The sequence below is a fragment of the Sphaeramia orbicularis genome, chromosome 11, assembly GCF_902148855.1.
Source record: "Sphaeramia orbicularis chromosome 11, fSphaOr1.1, whole genome shotgun sequence".
Taxonomy (NCBI): Eukaryota; Metazoa; Chordata; class Actinopteri; order Kurtiformes; family Apogonidae; genus Sphaeramia; species Sphaeramia orbicularis.
The window spans coordinates 51,253,203-51,265,759 of record NC_043967.1 but is presented as its reverse complement, the minus strand read 5'-3'; the positions used below and the strand labels follow the sequence as shown (position 1 = coordinate 51,265,759).

Below are 12,557 nucleotides of genomic sequence, written 5' to 3'. Positions count from 1 at the left end.
AATACTTTCTTAACCCCTCCTCTTCCTAAATCCACAATTATTTACACATTATTTGAACATGCAATTTCTTTTTCATCTGCTGTTATAGCTTAGATACCTTTATACTTTTTCTGATATCAGTGATAATTTGTGAGAAAAGCTACAAAATGACACTGTGCTGCCATGTTTCAGATGGTTTAAGAGTTGAGTGGTAATACTAGAGAGGTCCCACAAACCTAAACTCAAGTCAAATGATTGTAATATATTCAAATGATCCCACAAAGTATTTCATCATAAACTGTTTTCCAACTTTATTCTCCTTGAGGGAAGAAACAGTCTGATCAGATGAGCAAGAGGTGTAACTGTGCATACAGTATGCAAGAGTGTAGCATAAGAGGGCAGTTAATAACTGGATTATTATCAGGAGCATCAATAATATTAACAAGAATATTGAGTGTGTTATTTTTCATAAAAAGACACAATGAAATACAAGGAGTATACATGAAGACAAGCAGCCAGTTGTAAAGGCTGCCTGAACATTTGAATGGGTAGAGATAGCTTGTGCATGAAAACATGGCAGCAGTGTCCCAGGTCACCAGTGCACAGCCACATTTCATTATTGAGACTCCTGGGTCATTTGTAAAAGGGTGTTCAGTGTTTTTGGAGGAGTTCTCACAGGTGACGGTTTGATTCTCAGACTGAATTTGATCACTTCATCACAGAGCTACAACAGACCTGTTTAACTGGTGCTAATGACAGTCAGTGATTCGTCTATCAATTTACCAAAATGGAACCATGGTGCCTTTTAAGTGGAACGAGGAATGGTAAATCAGCACAAAAGGTGACCTGAGACAAAGCCAGTTATTTGGTTATTGTTAATTTGAGTTCCTTTCATTTCCATATATGCTTTACACAGGACATACTTCCCTTTTACAGATGAAAAAGTTCTATCTATGTTATGTACAGCATACTGCAATACAATAATGCCTCGGATTGATAATAATGTGGATAACATTTGCAATACAGTTTGAAAGTAGTAATAATATGTATGAAAAGTTCTTAAAAAAAGATTGATAACAGTACCTGTCAGCCATTTTTATCACACAATCATTATTTCCCCAGCAGCCACCCTGACGATGCCGAGATGGGCTTTCATTACTTGGAGGATCGTATAACTGTCCTTGAACAGTACAAAAAAAAAACAAAAAACAAAAACCCAATAATAAAATAAAATAAAAATGGGACAAAACCTTTTCTCTCTGCTTCTTTCACATTCATGCACACACTTTGCTTTCTCTTCATGTTTGTTCACACGTTCTTCTGTTGGTAGAAAAATACATACATATGATATATAAAAAAAGTACAATGATGACAAACATAGGCGGTGAAGTACAAGCTTCATCAAGTGCTTTCATTATGCCCCCCCATCCCCACCCCAATTACCACATCTCTCCCTCTGGTTTCAGTTTTGCTCTGCTGCAGATTCCTCAGTTTTAGTGCATTCTTGAACTGTTCCATCTCTTTTGTACTTTGGCCTCTGTTACAGAGAGGTTCCTCAGTTACTTGCTGTTTGAAGGGAGGTGGGTGAAAATAAGGACACGATTTAGGAAATCAACTTTAAGAGTCTGCCCCAGGCTTTAGCCACATCCCACTGAACACCACATCCTTTTCTTCCTGCTGTTCCTCTTCCCCTGTGGTGTTTTTTCAGGCTCCATTCCAGTCTTTCTCTTCCAGCCTCTGCTGTTTATGGCACAGTGTCTCTTTAAAGTCATTCAAATGTATTTACTCAGCCCTCCCTCCATTTTCTGATCAATACCAGCCCTGCCATCTCAGCTACAACTGAGAATCTCTGCAGTCTTTCATTCCTTGTCCTCCCCACCTTGTTTTGGCATGAAACAGATTCAGATTGATGAAGGATGTCCAGATTAAAGTGACCTGACTGTTTATGAAAATGAGTTTACTCTCTGGAACATGACTGTCCAGAAAATATCTTATTTTTTATTTTACAGAAACAATTACTTTAATAGTGTGATATTTTGAAGAATGTGATGACAAGAAAGAAAAGGGACACCAGTGAGCCTCTTTTATCAAGGTTCTTGGAGCAGTACTGCTGGTCTCAGATCTGTGTATTGTGGCTGTTTTACAAAAACATAACTGGTCCATTTAATTATAGTCGGAGTTGAGTTAAAACCGAATGCCTTTTTGAGGTTCATGTCACATTTTCTTCTCCATCTCATTCACAATGGTCTAAAAGCCAAAGCCCATTTCAGGTTAGGATTTGAAATCTTCTCAGAGTGGAGAAATGTGACTGTAGGCTGTGGATTAAACTACCAACAGTATATCAGAGTCTTTCACCAGCATGTCTACTGAGAGATGTTTGCCACCAGTGGGCACAGGAACTGAGAAACACAGTAATATATCTGTGCTTTAACAAGTAATTTAAAAGTGCATTCAGTATCCAAGTAAAAAACTGCCATAGGGTGGAAGAATTAGACTTGTTTTAATAAACAGACCTATGTGAATTTAGGTCACACAAATCCTTGGGAAAATCTAAACCGATCTCATCTGAGAATCTTATTCGTTTTTGCAAATAAAACTGTCAAGATGCTATTTTTACATGATCAAAGCCCTTCTTATGTTTCACATTCTGACACAACACGCTGTGATGGGCTGAGACGTTTCACAGTGCTTACTTTCAAATCACAAAACTGCATCCAATCAGCCACTGGATGTAGAAACTCTGTTATGAGCATCTGGAAGGACTGTAAAAGTGCCACATTCTCATCAGCCTTTCACATTGATGTTGACTGATGGGCAAAAATCCATTTGAACTACAAAATCACGGGAAAACATCTCTATAAAGCCACTCCCTGCAGCTACAAAAATTTTAAATACTCTTGTGCATGATTGTTTCCATGCAAAGTAAAAACTTTTCACCCCTTGTGGCCAGTTTTTACCAGTAAGTGACAGTATTACTGAATGCATTTAAATTACTTGTCTATAAGAACCTTTTTTTCATTGCAGACATGATTAGTATTCCTTGAACTGATGGGAAACACGACCTAGGAGTTCATGTGCTCCACCTGTATGGCTGAAGTGGACACCGTTAGGCAGAGGTCTTTGTGGACCACTGGCAGGTCTGCCACAGTGACCGGTTTATACTGGATCTCGCTGGCTGCCACTGTCTTGTACTGGTGCAGGTCAAAGGGACATGGAACTACAGCCTCTGTGGGCTGCTGTGGCGGTTGGTAGCTGCCAGGCGGTCCGGGGTTTGGGTTCTGGCTGGCACTGTTAGGGTTGGCCGGACTTTGGAGCGGTCCTGCTCTGCCTGCGCCTCCTCTCCCTCGGCCACGGCCGCGGCCCCTCACTCCTCCCCCTCCTGGTGTAAGACCCTGGGCCTGCTGAGCAGCCACTGTTGCTGCCACTGTTAATGGGTCAGGGTTGTGCTTCCTCATGTGTTTCATTAGATAAGTCTCCTGGAAGTGGGGAGAGAAATGTCAAATGTATATTTTAAGACAGGCAATAAAAAAAGAGGGAATGGAACTGAAGACCAAACCTAAAACTAGCAACAAAAAACTACAAAAAAACAATTTTCAGTAACTTAAAAAGACAACAACTAAATATAATTATACAACATTAATGAATAAAACTGACAAATTAGCTTTTCAATTTCCATTTGTTAATGGCTCATTATGTACAGGAATAAAAATATTGGTGCATTTAAGGAGCTTCATAAGAATGATTTTGTAAATCATTACATGTCATGCATTCTTTCGACTTGCCTTTGAAGCATCATATCAAGGCTTTCCTCATCATACATGAGAAACTAAAACTAAACTAACTTTCCTCTTTGTTCCTGCTGCCACGTAACCAGCCTGTTTTACAGCTATCTGTATGTGCTGTCTTAATCTTTTTCCAAGTCTTTCTCATTTCTTTCAGCTAAAACTAAACTGAAACCAAAAATTAAAACAAAGGTGAAATAAAAAGCAAAGCTAATGAAGTAATGGCTTTATAATAACTGGTTTGAGAACCTACCGAGGTGTAGGACCGGTTACAGAGGCCACAGGAGAACAGCTTAGCATGTTTGACAGTATGTGTGGACAAGTGAACCTCGAGGCTAGCAGCATCTGTGTAACCACGGTTACAGTTGTGGCACTTGAAGGTTTGTCTTTGTTGTGCTGCCGACGGTGAGACTGACAAGAGATACACAAAAACAAAGAAAATAACCATAAGCAAGTTTGCCCAATATGATGCTGAAAATACCATTGCATACCCATTTGTGTTCAAATATGATTATTTTTTCAGCTTATTTACCTGTAGGTTAGACAACTGAGTGAAAGCTTTCTCACAGCCAGGATGGTTACACTTGTATGGTCGGTCCACCAGTATGAATCCTACAAGGAGATAAAAATCACAGTTAATACCCATTAGTTTATGTCAAAAATAGAAAAAAAGTTGTTTTGCATTTACGCCATTAAATAAACCGTCCAGGCAGACAGTGTTTATGACAGGGAGCATCTAGTCGATCTATGGTTGGATTGAAGGCCTGCTGCGCTAGATCTGACTCAATCTTTTCATGATAGTATTGCATTTGCTACAGAGACAGACCACATCGTCTTTATTTTGAAAAAAAGGAGGGAACGCCATAAGGTACTTTAAAGATGTAAAGGAAATTATTTGCTTCCATATGCATATTATGCAGAGTTTAGCACCTATGTATGTAGTAATCCAAAATGCATTTTGACAGTAAGACCAGAGCCACTCCACCTGTCACTGCTGCAGCTTATGTCTAATTATTGACAGCTGATAAGTCATTCAACAAAGCAGAAAACAAAGCCAATGGTATTCATTAATTCAATACAAACAAACAATACAACAATTACGTATGGGCTGCTCAGATGATACTCAACACAGTAGTCTTGCAGCCTAAAACTTATTTCACCACCACATTAATAGGGGTGAAGGCTCTACATTATCTGAATGCAAATAATGCTGAACTTTTGTTTTTAATTGTGTGTCATAACCACAAAATACTCTACATTTAATTGGCTAGTTTATTCATTTTTAAATACTGCTTAGGCATACAGGAGTGTGCAAAAGTCCAAGACAAACATTAGATCTTGATGTTTTTGTAAGTTCTAAATTTCCACACATACACATTTGTCAGTCACTGTGTTAAGATCCAGCCTGGATATATGTGACATCTGTACAGCAGGAAAAACAAAAGTTTCAGGGTAAAACAGCATCTATTAACCAAAGTGGGTATAATTAGTGTGACCTCCCTTTGCACTTAACATGTCCTTTAACGCCTTTTTGCTCGGACAGATTTTTTAATCCCTGCCCCTGATGGTTCGGTTTGTTTTGTTCTTGATAGTTAACACACTAGTAGCAAAAACTATTGGTTGAATTCAGACCAAACTGCGTTTATAGATTGCCAGTGACTAAGAATAGATCTGATTACATTTGGGAAAAGGTAGTCAAGGTTCCAATTTGTTTAAGTGAATTTTGCTCATTTTTACTTAGAATGAGCAAAATTTCAAATAGTCTATAAAAACATCAATTTGCATTCAATTTACTTCAGACTTGGCACATATATAGAGGTAATGTGAATGCTGACATCAGCACATGCATAGACAGGATGACATCACTGGATCGACGCCAAAATAAGCTACAATACGTGCAAGGGGTTTAGTGTGCCTGGCACCACTTGTATTTATTTTCTGATGTTTATACCAGGTTTCATTCAACACCATGTCAAATGTTTCTAATTGTTTGTGCTTGCTTCCTGTCATGGGGATCAAGACGTCACACTAAATAGAGACTTTAAAACCTTTACAGCACATTTAGATCACAGATTTCCTGTATTTTCTTATTGTTGTGTGAAGACGAGAAATAAACACGTATACTCATTTCACACTGCAAAAAACAACAAAGCTAAATGTACCTAAGACTTTTACACAGTACTGTACAGTTATATATTCACTATTTTGTGAAAGAAAGATGCTGTGTGGTTTGCTTTTTACTGTTTACCATATATTTTGGTTGGTTTTCATTATACAATAACAGATGTTGGTAAAAGTAGATGGAGATATGACTATTTCAAACTATCTTCCTCACCCTAATGAGTAAGATCATACCTTCTGGTCTGAAATGCGTGATACATGTGCTCATAAACAGGTGCTACAAGCTCCCCACATACCTGCTGCCACACATAAAAACACATCCAGCCACATAACCCCCCTGAGCCCAGACCAGTACCGTGTGTGCTGCTGTAGGTGACTGAGCTGCCTGAATGTTTTCTGGCAGTAGGAGCAGCTGTAGGGCTTGGCCCCGGTGTGGATGCGGATGTGCTGGGACAGGTAGCTGGAGTTGGCAAACGACTTGGAGCAGTGGGGACACTTGTGGGGCTTGGCCTCAGTGTGGTTTCTAACAAGGGACGCCGGGATCGAAGGGTTGGGGGGGGGGGGGTAGAGAGAGAGAGAGAGAGAGAAACAGAGAGAGAAACAGCGAGAGATTTTTAAGCTACAGCATGACCAAACTTCATAAAGACTAAATCATGCGTTAATTTTAACAGGATCTGCGACCAAACGTGTTGATCAGAGATCATTTCAGGTCTGAGGTGCTGACAGTGTGCTCTTTGTGCTGTGTCTGAGTTATGAAAACACAGAACGAGAACATACAGCAAGCACAGTCACGCTTTTCTCTTTCTCTCTCTCTCTCGCAGTCTCTCTCTCTCTCCACTTGGTGTGCCCTGTTTTGAGTGGAGTGTGTGTGTGTCTATGAGTGTCTGACTCTGCTGCAGTCAAATTGAAATGCAAATACAGGACGAGTGGCGGGCCAGTGCAGCGCCTCCTCCTGCTTAGAATTAATAGCTTGAAACCCACAGAGAAAACTCAGTGCATGGTTATAAGGGAAATGAAAAATGAAGAAGGGATATGACAAGGTCAGAGGTAAAATTAAATCGTTTGTAAGGCTCATGGCAGCATAAATGGATGGAAAGTGATTTAATGCCTTGTTTGAAGTTAAAATTTGTAGTTTTATGTCATGCAGGTACTAATTTAATGCCTAAATTGAAGGTGAGCCTGTTTGGAAGCATAGCAGTGGTGTGTAAGACATGCAGGACTGCCTTATGTATATAACTTTAAATTATTATTCAGTTAATAAATGTACTGTTTGTTAATACAACAAAGCGCCCCAGAGTGTGGCAGTAAATTCCAACACTAGTGCTTATTGGTTCCATGTTGGTTTCATTTTGCAATTCTATAACATGATCAAGATACAATCCAATTCAAAGAGAGACGACAATTAATGCAACTTTATAAAAGTAATGTTATTTTTAAGATTATAATCATCATCATATTCATAATCCTAATTTATTTAAAACTTAGAATTCAGACCATTTGGATTTTAATTCTAGTTAAATACCAGAGAAACCTGTATATGATATTAACATTCATGTTATCTGACAACTTTGTCCTTTATCAGAGAGGTCATTTCAAATTTTAATTAGCCAGTTTATTTTAACATTGTATATGGCTCCAGTAAGATGTCTGAAAGGTGCCTGAAACCAAAGAGGGGAAGTGTGGAGGGGTTGAGTGAGGGGATAGATGGTTCCAAAAAGAAAATATGTGACTAAATAAAGGAACACGCATGCAGTGTCAAGCCAAAACTGTGAAAGTTTCGACAGTAACAAGAGTAAAAGAATAAAAGGAAATAAGTAAACAATCACATGCTAAATTAAAATTTACTGTATTGTGGAAGTAGCTTATACTGAAAGTTAAATCTCCAAGCATTAAGTGCATTTACATTCAAATGTTGAACGTTCTAAGAGGGTTTCAGCTTGTAAAATATTCACCATTTGTTAAAACTCATGATTTAGAGTGGTTTATGTTCTTATTGTCAGTGTTAAAGGATACTTTACTGATCAGCAGATAAAAAAAAAACCAAACTGATAGCCTATATTTAAGTTGGATCAACACTGTGCAAAGAGCTTTACACTGTCAACACGCTCCCAAACCATCCCAGCACATCCTCCTCCCACCACCACATACACATACTGCAGGGGATACACACACATACAGCCACAGGTCCACATAACCCCCCAGAGCCCAGACCAGTACCGTGTGTGCTGCTGTAGGTGACTGAGCTGCCTGAACGTTTTCTGGCAGTAGGTGCAGGTGTAGGGCTTGGCCCCGCTGTGGATGCGGATGTGCTGGGACAGGTAGCTGGAGTTGGCAAATGACTTGGAACAGTGGGGGCACTTGTGGGGCTTGGCCTCAGTGTGGGACTTGGCATGGATCTGCATGTCTGATTTGCTGAAGAATGTAACTGCACACATCCGACACCTTGACAAATGAAAGAGAGAAGAAAAACATGATGTGGTGTAAACAGTTATTACACTGGCAGGTAGTTCGTTCTAACTGTTTCATATTTATCTGATGCCATCAACAACACTTTGGTTCAATGATCCAAATATCTGGTTACTACCTGTAGGATTTGGGACCGTCTTTGTTGGTGTGTTCATCTTCATCATTTGACAGGTCGTATGGGTCAGCAGGATGGTGCTGTAACAACACAAATTCATTTAAGATGTGAAAGATTATTTGCGTAATGAAAAAAAAAAAAAAATAAAAAATCAATGAGAGTTACAGCAGGAGTCTAAAAAACAGTGTGTAAGTGTGAAAAAAAATGTCCTTCACCTGTCCACCAGCTGCGAGGTGGGCCAATATTAAAGCATCACTTCCTGGAGGGAGGACTCCACCCACTCCAGTCACTCTGCCCATCATCTGTTTGCTCTTCCTGCCTCGCTTTGATGGTGTTGGCATGACAACTGCAGGAGGGACAGCAAGATCCTCCTTCTTGTCTGAGAGAAGAAGGAACACAATAAAGAAAAATGAAAATGACAGGAATAGCAGAGAATGAGGCAGTTATGGAGAATGGGCTCAAGAAATGGACACTTCATTTACTGAGTGAGCTGCTCCATAAGGACAATGTGTTATGAATGAACAGACTTGTATTTGTGTGGTACATGGGCTGGTATATACCAAAGGTTGTCAGAAAAGATTTATTGAATAAATGCTGGATGGAAAACTTAAGACACATTTGTCAATATTTTGCTAGTTGAATGATTTGTGTCAGTTTTAAAAAGCAACTTCTTAAATCAAAACATTTTCTGGTTTCTTCACTCCTCAGTGATTGTGAACTGAATATTTATGGATTGTGGACTAAGCAAAACATTTGGGGGCATCATCTTGACATTTAGGAAACACTGATGAATGTTTTTTACAATTTTACTAACATTTTGTAGACCGAACAAATAACTGACAGATTAATCAACAATGGAAACACTCGCAATTAGCTGCGATGTCAAGGAGTAATCCCACCTAATGTGTGACCTACACCAGGTTTTATCTGGCACGGTTTGTAATGCAGTATAAATTTGTTGTTCCTCCAAAAATCAAAAGGTCAGTGATAGCAATGACACATACTATCACTGCTGAACTGTTGTGAATTACCTCCACTTGACGCGTGCAGTGCAGACACTATCATGGTGGTAGCAGTTGGGGGTCCGGAGACAAATGACTGTGTGGAGGCAGTGGGGACCAGTGTGCCTTGAGGGGTGGTGATGACTAATCCGCTAAGAAGGAAGCAAAAAAATATACAATGATCTGGCTGCGTAACAGGTACAAAGTCAAAAACAAAATATTTTCAACACATGACAATCAGAGGCACATAAATTATAGGAGACAGAATTTGGTACAATTACAGTAGGAGGTAATGATGTGCTACTGATCATCAGTAACCAAGAAATGTTGCTGAAATACATCTAAGACTCGACAAAATTTATTGTGAGTTGTCACATTAAATTGGAAGAAGTAAATACAGGTCTGTCATTTCAAGTAAAATAGGATACATTTAAAAAATAAAATAAATGACAGAGCTTTTAAAAATGGGTTAAGATTAAGATCAGCTGAATTCAAGCCAATGTATAAGACTTCATCTGCAATAGGGTAAAATATGATTCCGGTAATCTTAAAAATTCTAAATTCTGATAATCAAACAGGTCAATAACACTTTATGTATATATCCATCCTTAGAAAACATACAGACAGACTTGATTTGATGCTATTATTTAGAAAGTTATTAGAAAAGTCTTTGACAGCTTCTACCAATTGCTGCCAGTAAAAACCTACTGACAGTGGCACAGAATTTATACCATAACTAGAGAAATAAAAAGCAACTCCTTTAATAAATGTATGAAGTCCCTTTCTCGAATGAGCCTGCATAAATTAATAGTAAAAAACAATTAAATAAGACAATTAAATTGATAAGACCCTTGATATTGCAGTAGCAGGTGCACTGTGATTCACATAATACAGGATGGAAAACAGTGCAGCAGACCGCTCACCTGCAGTCATGATACCCGTGGAGGGAACAGGCACAACGGTGACGTTCTGGGAGGTGTGTGACTGATGTAGATGTCCCCCGACTGCACTCAAGGCTGTGCTGCCACCACGCCTCCTACTCCTGTATTACCCCCACCTCCTTCCTGTTTGGGGACCACACGCACCCGGCCCCTGCATCCACTGAACTGGGGATGGCGAGCACAGCTGTGGGGTAGTGGGGCGAGGAAGTGGAAGACGCAGAAGAGTGTGGGAAGGAGGGAGCATTGGTCTTCTCTGGACCTAGCTGCTCCTTGTCTTGTTCAGGAACATGGCGTTCTCGATCTAGATAAAAGTGGATGGGAGGGTGGGTGGTGAAAGGAAGGAAAGGAGGAAGGGTGAAGAGATTAAGAAGAGACCAGTGTGGGACAGGTAAGGGTAAGATTTAATGAAGAATGTGGGGTTAAAGATGTAGGATCCGTGGAATTAAGTACAATGGATGACATCCACAGGGAGAAAGGTCCAAAAGACAAAGAAAAAAGGAAGACGAAAGAACAAGGGTTGAGGAGAAGAGTCAAAGATGGATTATATTTACATGGGAAAAAACACAGGAGCAGTGAAAAAGACGGGATAGGAAAAAAACAGGATTGCAAAAGAGAGGTGTAAGGTTAGTGAGGAACATGGTGAAGAAAATAAGGGGAGGAGGAGGAGGAATAGGGAAGAGGAAGTGAAAAGGATGGAGAGTGAATGGTGGGATGTGGTCAGATTCAGTGGAAGACAAGAGAGAATGAAGGCACGGTGAGATGCAACAAGTAAAAGAAAAAAGAACCAAAGAGGAGTTGAAGAGGTGAGAGAGGAGAGGGATGGGGAGTGATCACATGATCAAGCCAATCATTGCCTGTTTAAGAACTCATATTAAAACATCTTCTGTGTGAGATTAAGCCAACTTCACCGAATAAACGTGTGTTATTCGGCAATATTATTACAACAAATAGTGGGTTAAGTCAGTGTCAGGTGTAATGTTTAACGTTTTTCCAAAAACATTCAAACTCGCTTTTTGGTATTTTTGACATAACACATACCACTAAACCATGTGTATTTCAAGACAGTTCCAACAATAAGGATGTCTCTACCTGTCCTTGTACAGTGGGGACGGGAGACCAAAAGTATGATGAGTTGAAATGGGAATCGTCCATTATTTCTGTAATTAAAAAGCAACACACTTAGAAAACACCTGCCCTCCTCATTATTCTGCCCTTCTTTTGTTACCTTCATGTGAAACGAGACCATGCATGGCTACGTTTCAATCATCTTTGTCTGTTTCCTTTCCATGTATCCTCACTTCCATCAGCAGTTACACTGAACATGAGTTTTAATTGTCAGGATCTGTGAAAAGGAGTTTTTCTAACAATTTGGTGGCCATCTAATTTAATTTAATTCAAAATCACAAGTATAGCTTATTAATAATCTGACTGGTAGCAAGAAAATTGTTTTTTTTTTGCTTTGCTGGAGCAATTCATGTTTTCAAAATCAATTCATAGAAGGATGAGGATGTGAAAGGAATCAAGCAAAGTTGTTCAATTTCTGGAAATCAGAGAAATCTACAGGAGGACAAAAGAGGCACGAGTTGAGAAAATGATAATCAGTCTTTGAAGCTCATTAAAAGGTTTCGTAAAACAGCTCATGCACCTCCTTAGTAGTATCTTACACAGTAGCTATGTGTTGCTTTTAACAAATTGCACCACCTTACAGAGGTTGCTTTGTCAGCAACATGTGAATGTGTCCTATTTTGGAAAATGACCCAAACAAATAGTGTCAAGATGCTTTTACCCTTTAATGCCTAGATAAATTACATTGGCTATGTGCTCCTAAACTAGCACAGCAAGCAGTAGCAACAACCACCTTAAAGTACATGTGGTTTATTGATGACAACACTCACTGTTTAAAAGACTCAGTCTTTTTTGCCTTTGATTGCATGTATGTTCATCTAATGCTGACACATAAAATATTTTCTTACAGGAAGAAAAACAGCTAAGTGTAATTGTTGCGATCAAGCATCCACATATTAGCTTCTATAGTAGATCAGCAATAAAAATAAGTTTGAGATTTGACTGTACTTTTGTGAAGACTGCAAATGCCATACACAGGGTAAAAATTGCTCACATACCAAGAAAAGCATGCACATCACAATGTGTT

The 12,557-nt window shown here is 39.3% G+C and overlaps 1 protein-coding gene across 1 annotated transcript; it reads right to left on the bottom strand.

Annotated features, from left to right (window-relative positions):
* Positions 1–265: 265 nt before the first annotated feature.
* znf384a (zinc finger protein 384 a) lies at positions 266–11,563 on the bottom strand. The gene is given in 15 exon segments (XM_030147201.1): positions 266–3,455; positions 4,015–4,139; positions 4,142–4,172; positions 4,294–4,359; positions 4,361–4,373; positions 6,238–6,405; positions 8,100–8,324; positions 8,467–8,543; positions 8,679–8,842; positions 9,495–9,616; positions 10,381–10,495; positions 10,498–10,552; positions 10,555–10,679; positions 10,682–10,706; positions 11,495–11,563. Coding segments are annotated over 15 exon segments (1,788 nt in total). The 5' UTR covers positions 11,558–11,563; the 3' UTR covers positions 266–3,041.
* Positions 11,564–12,557: the final 994 nt, after the last annotated feature.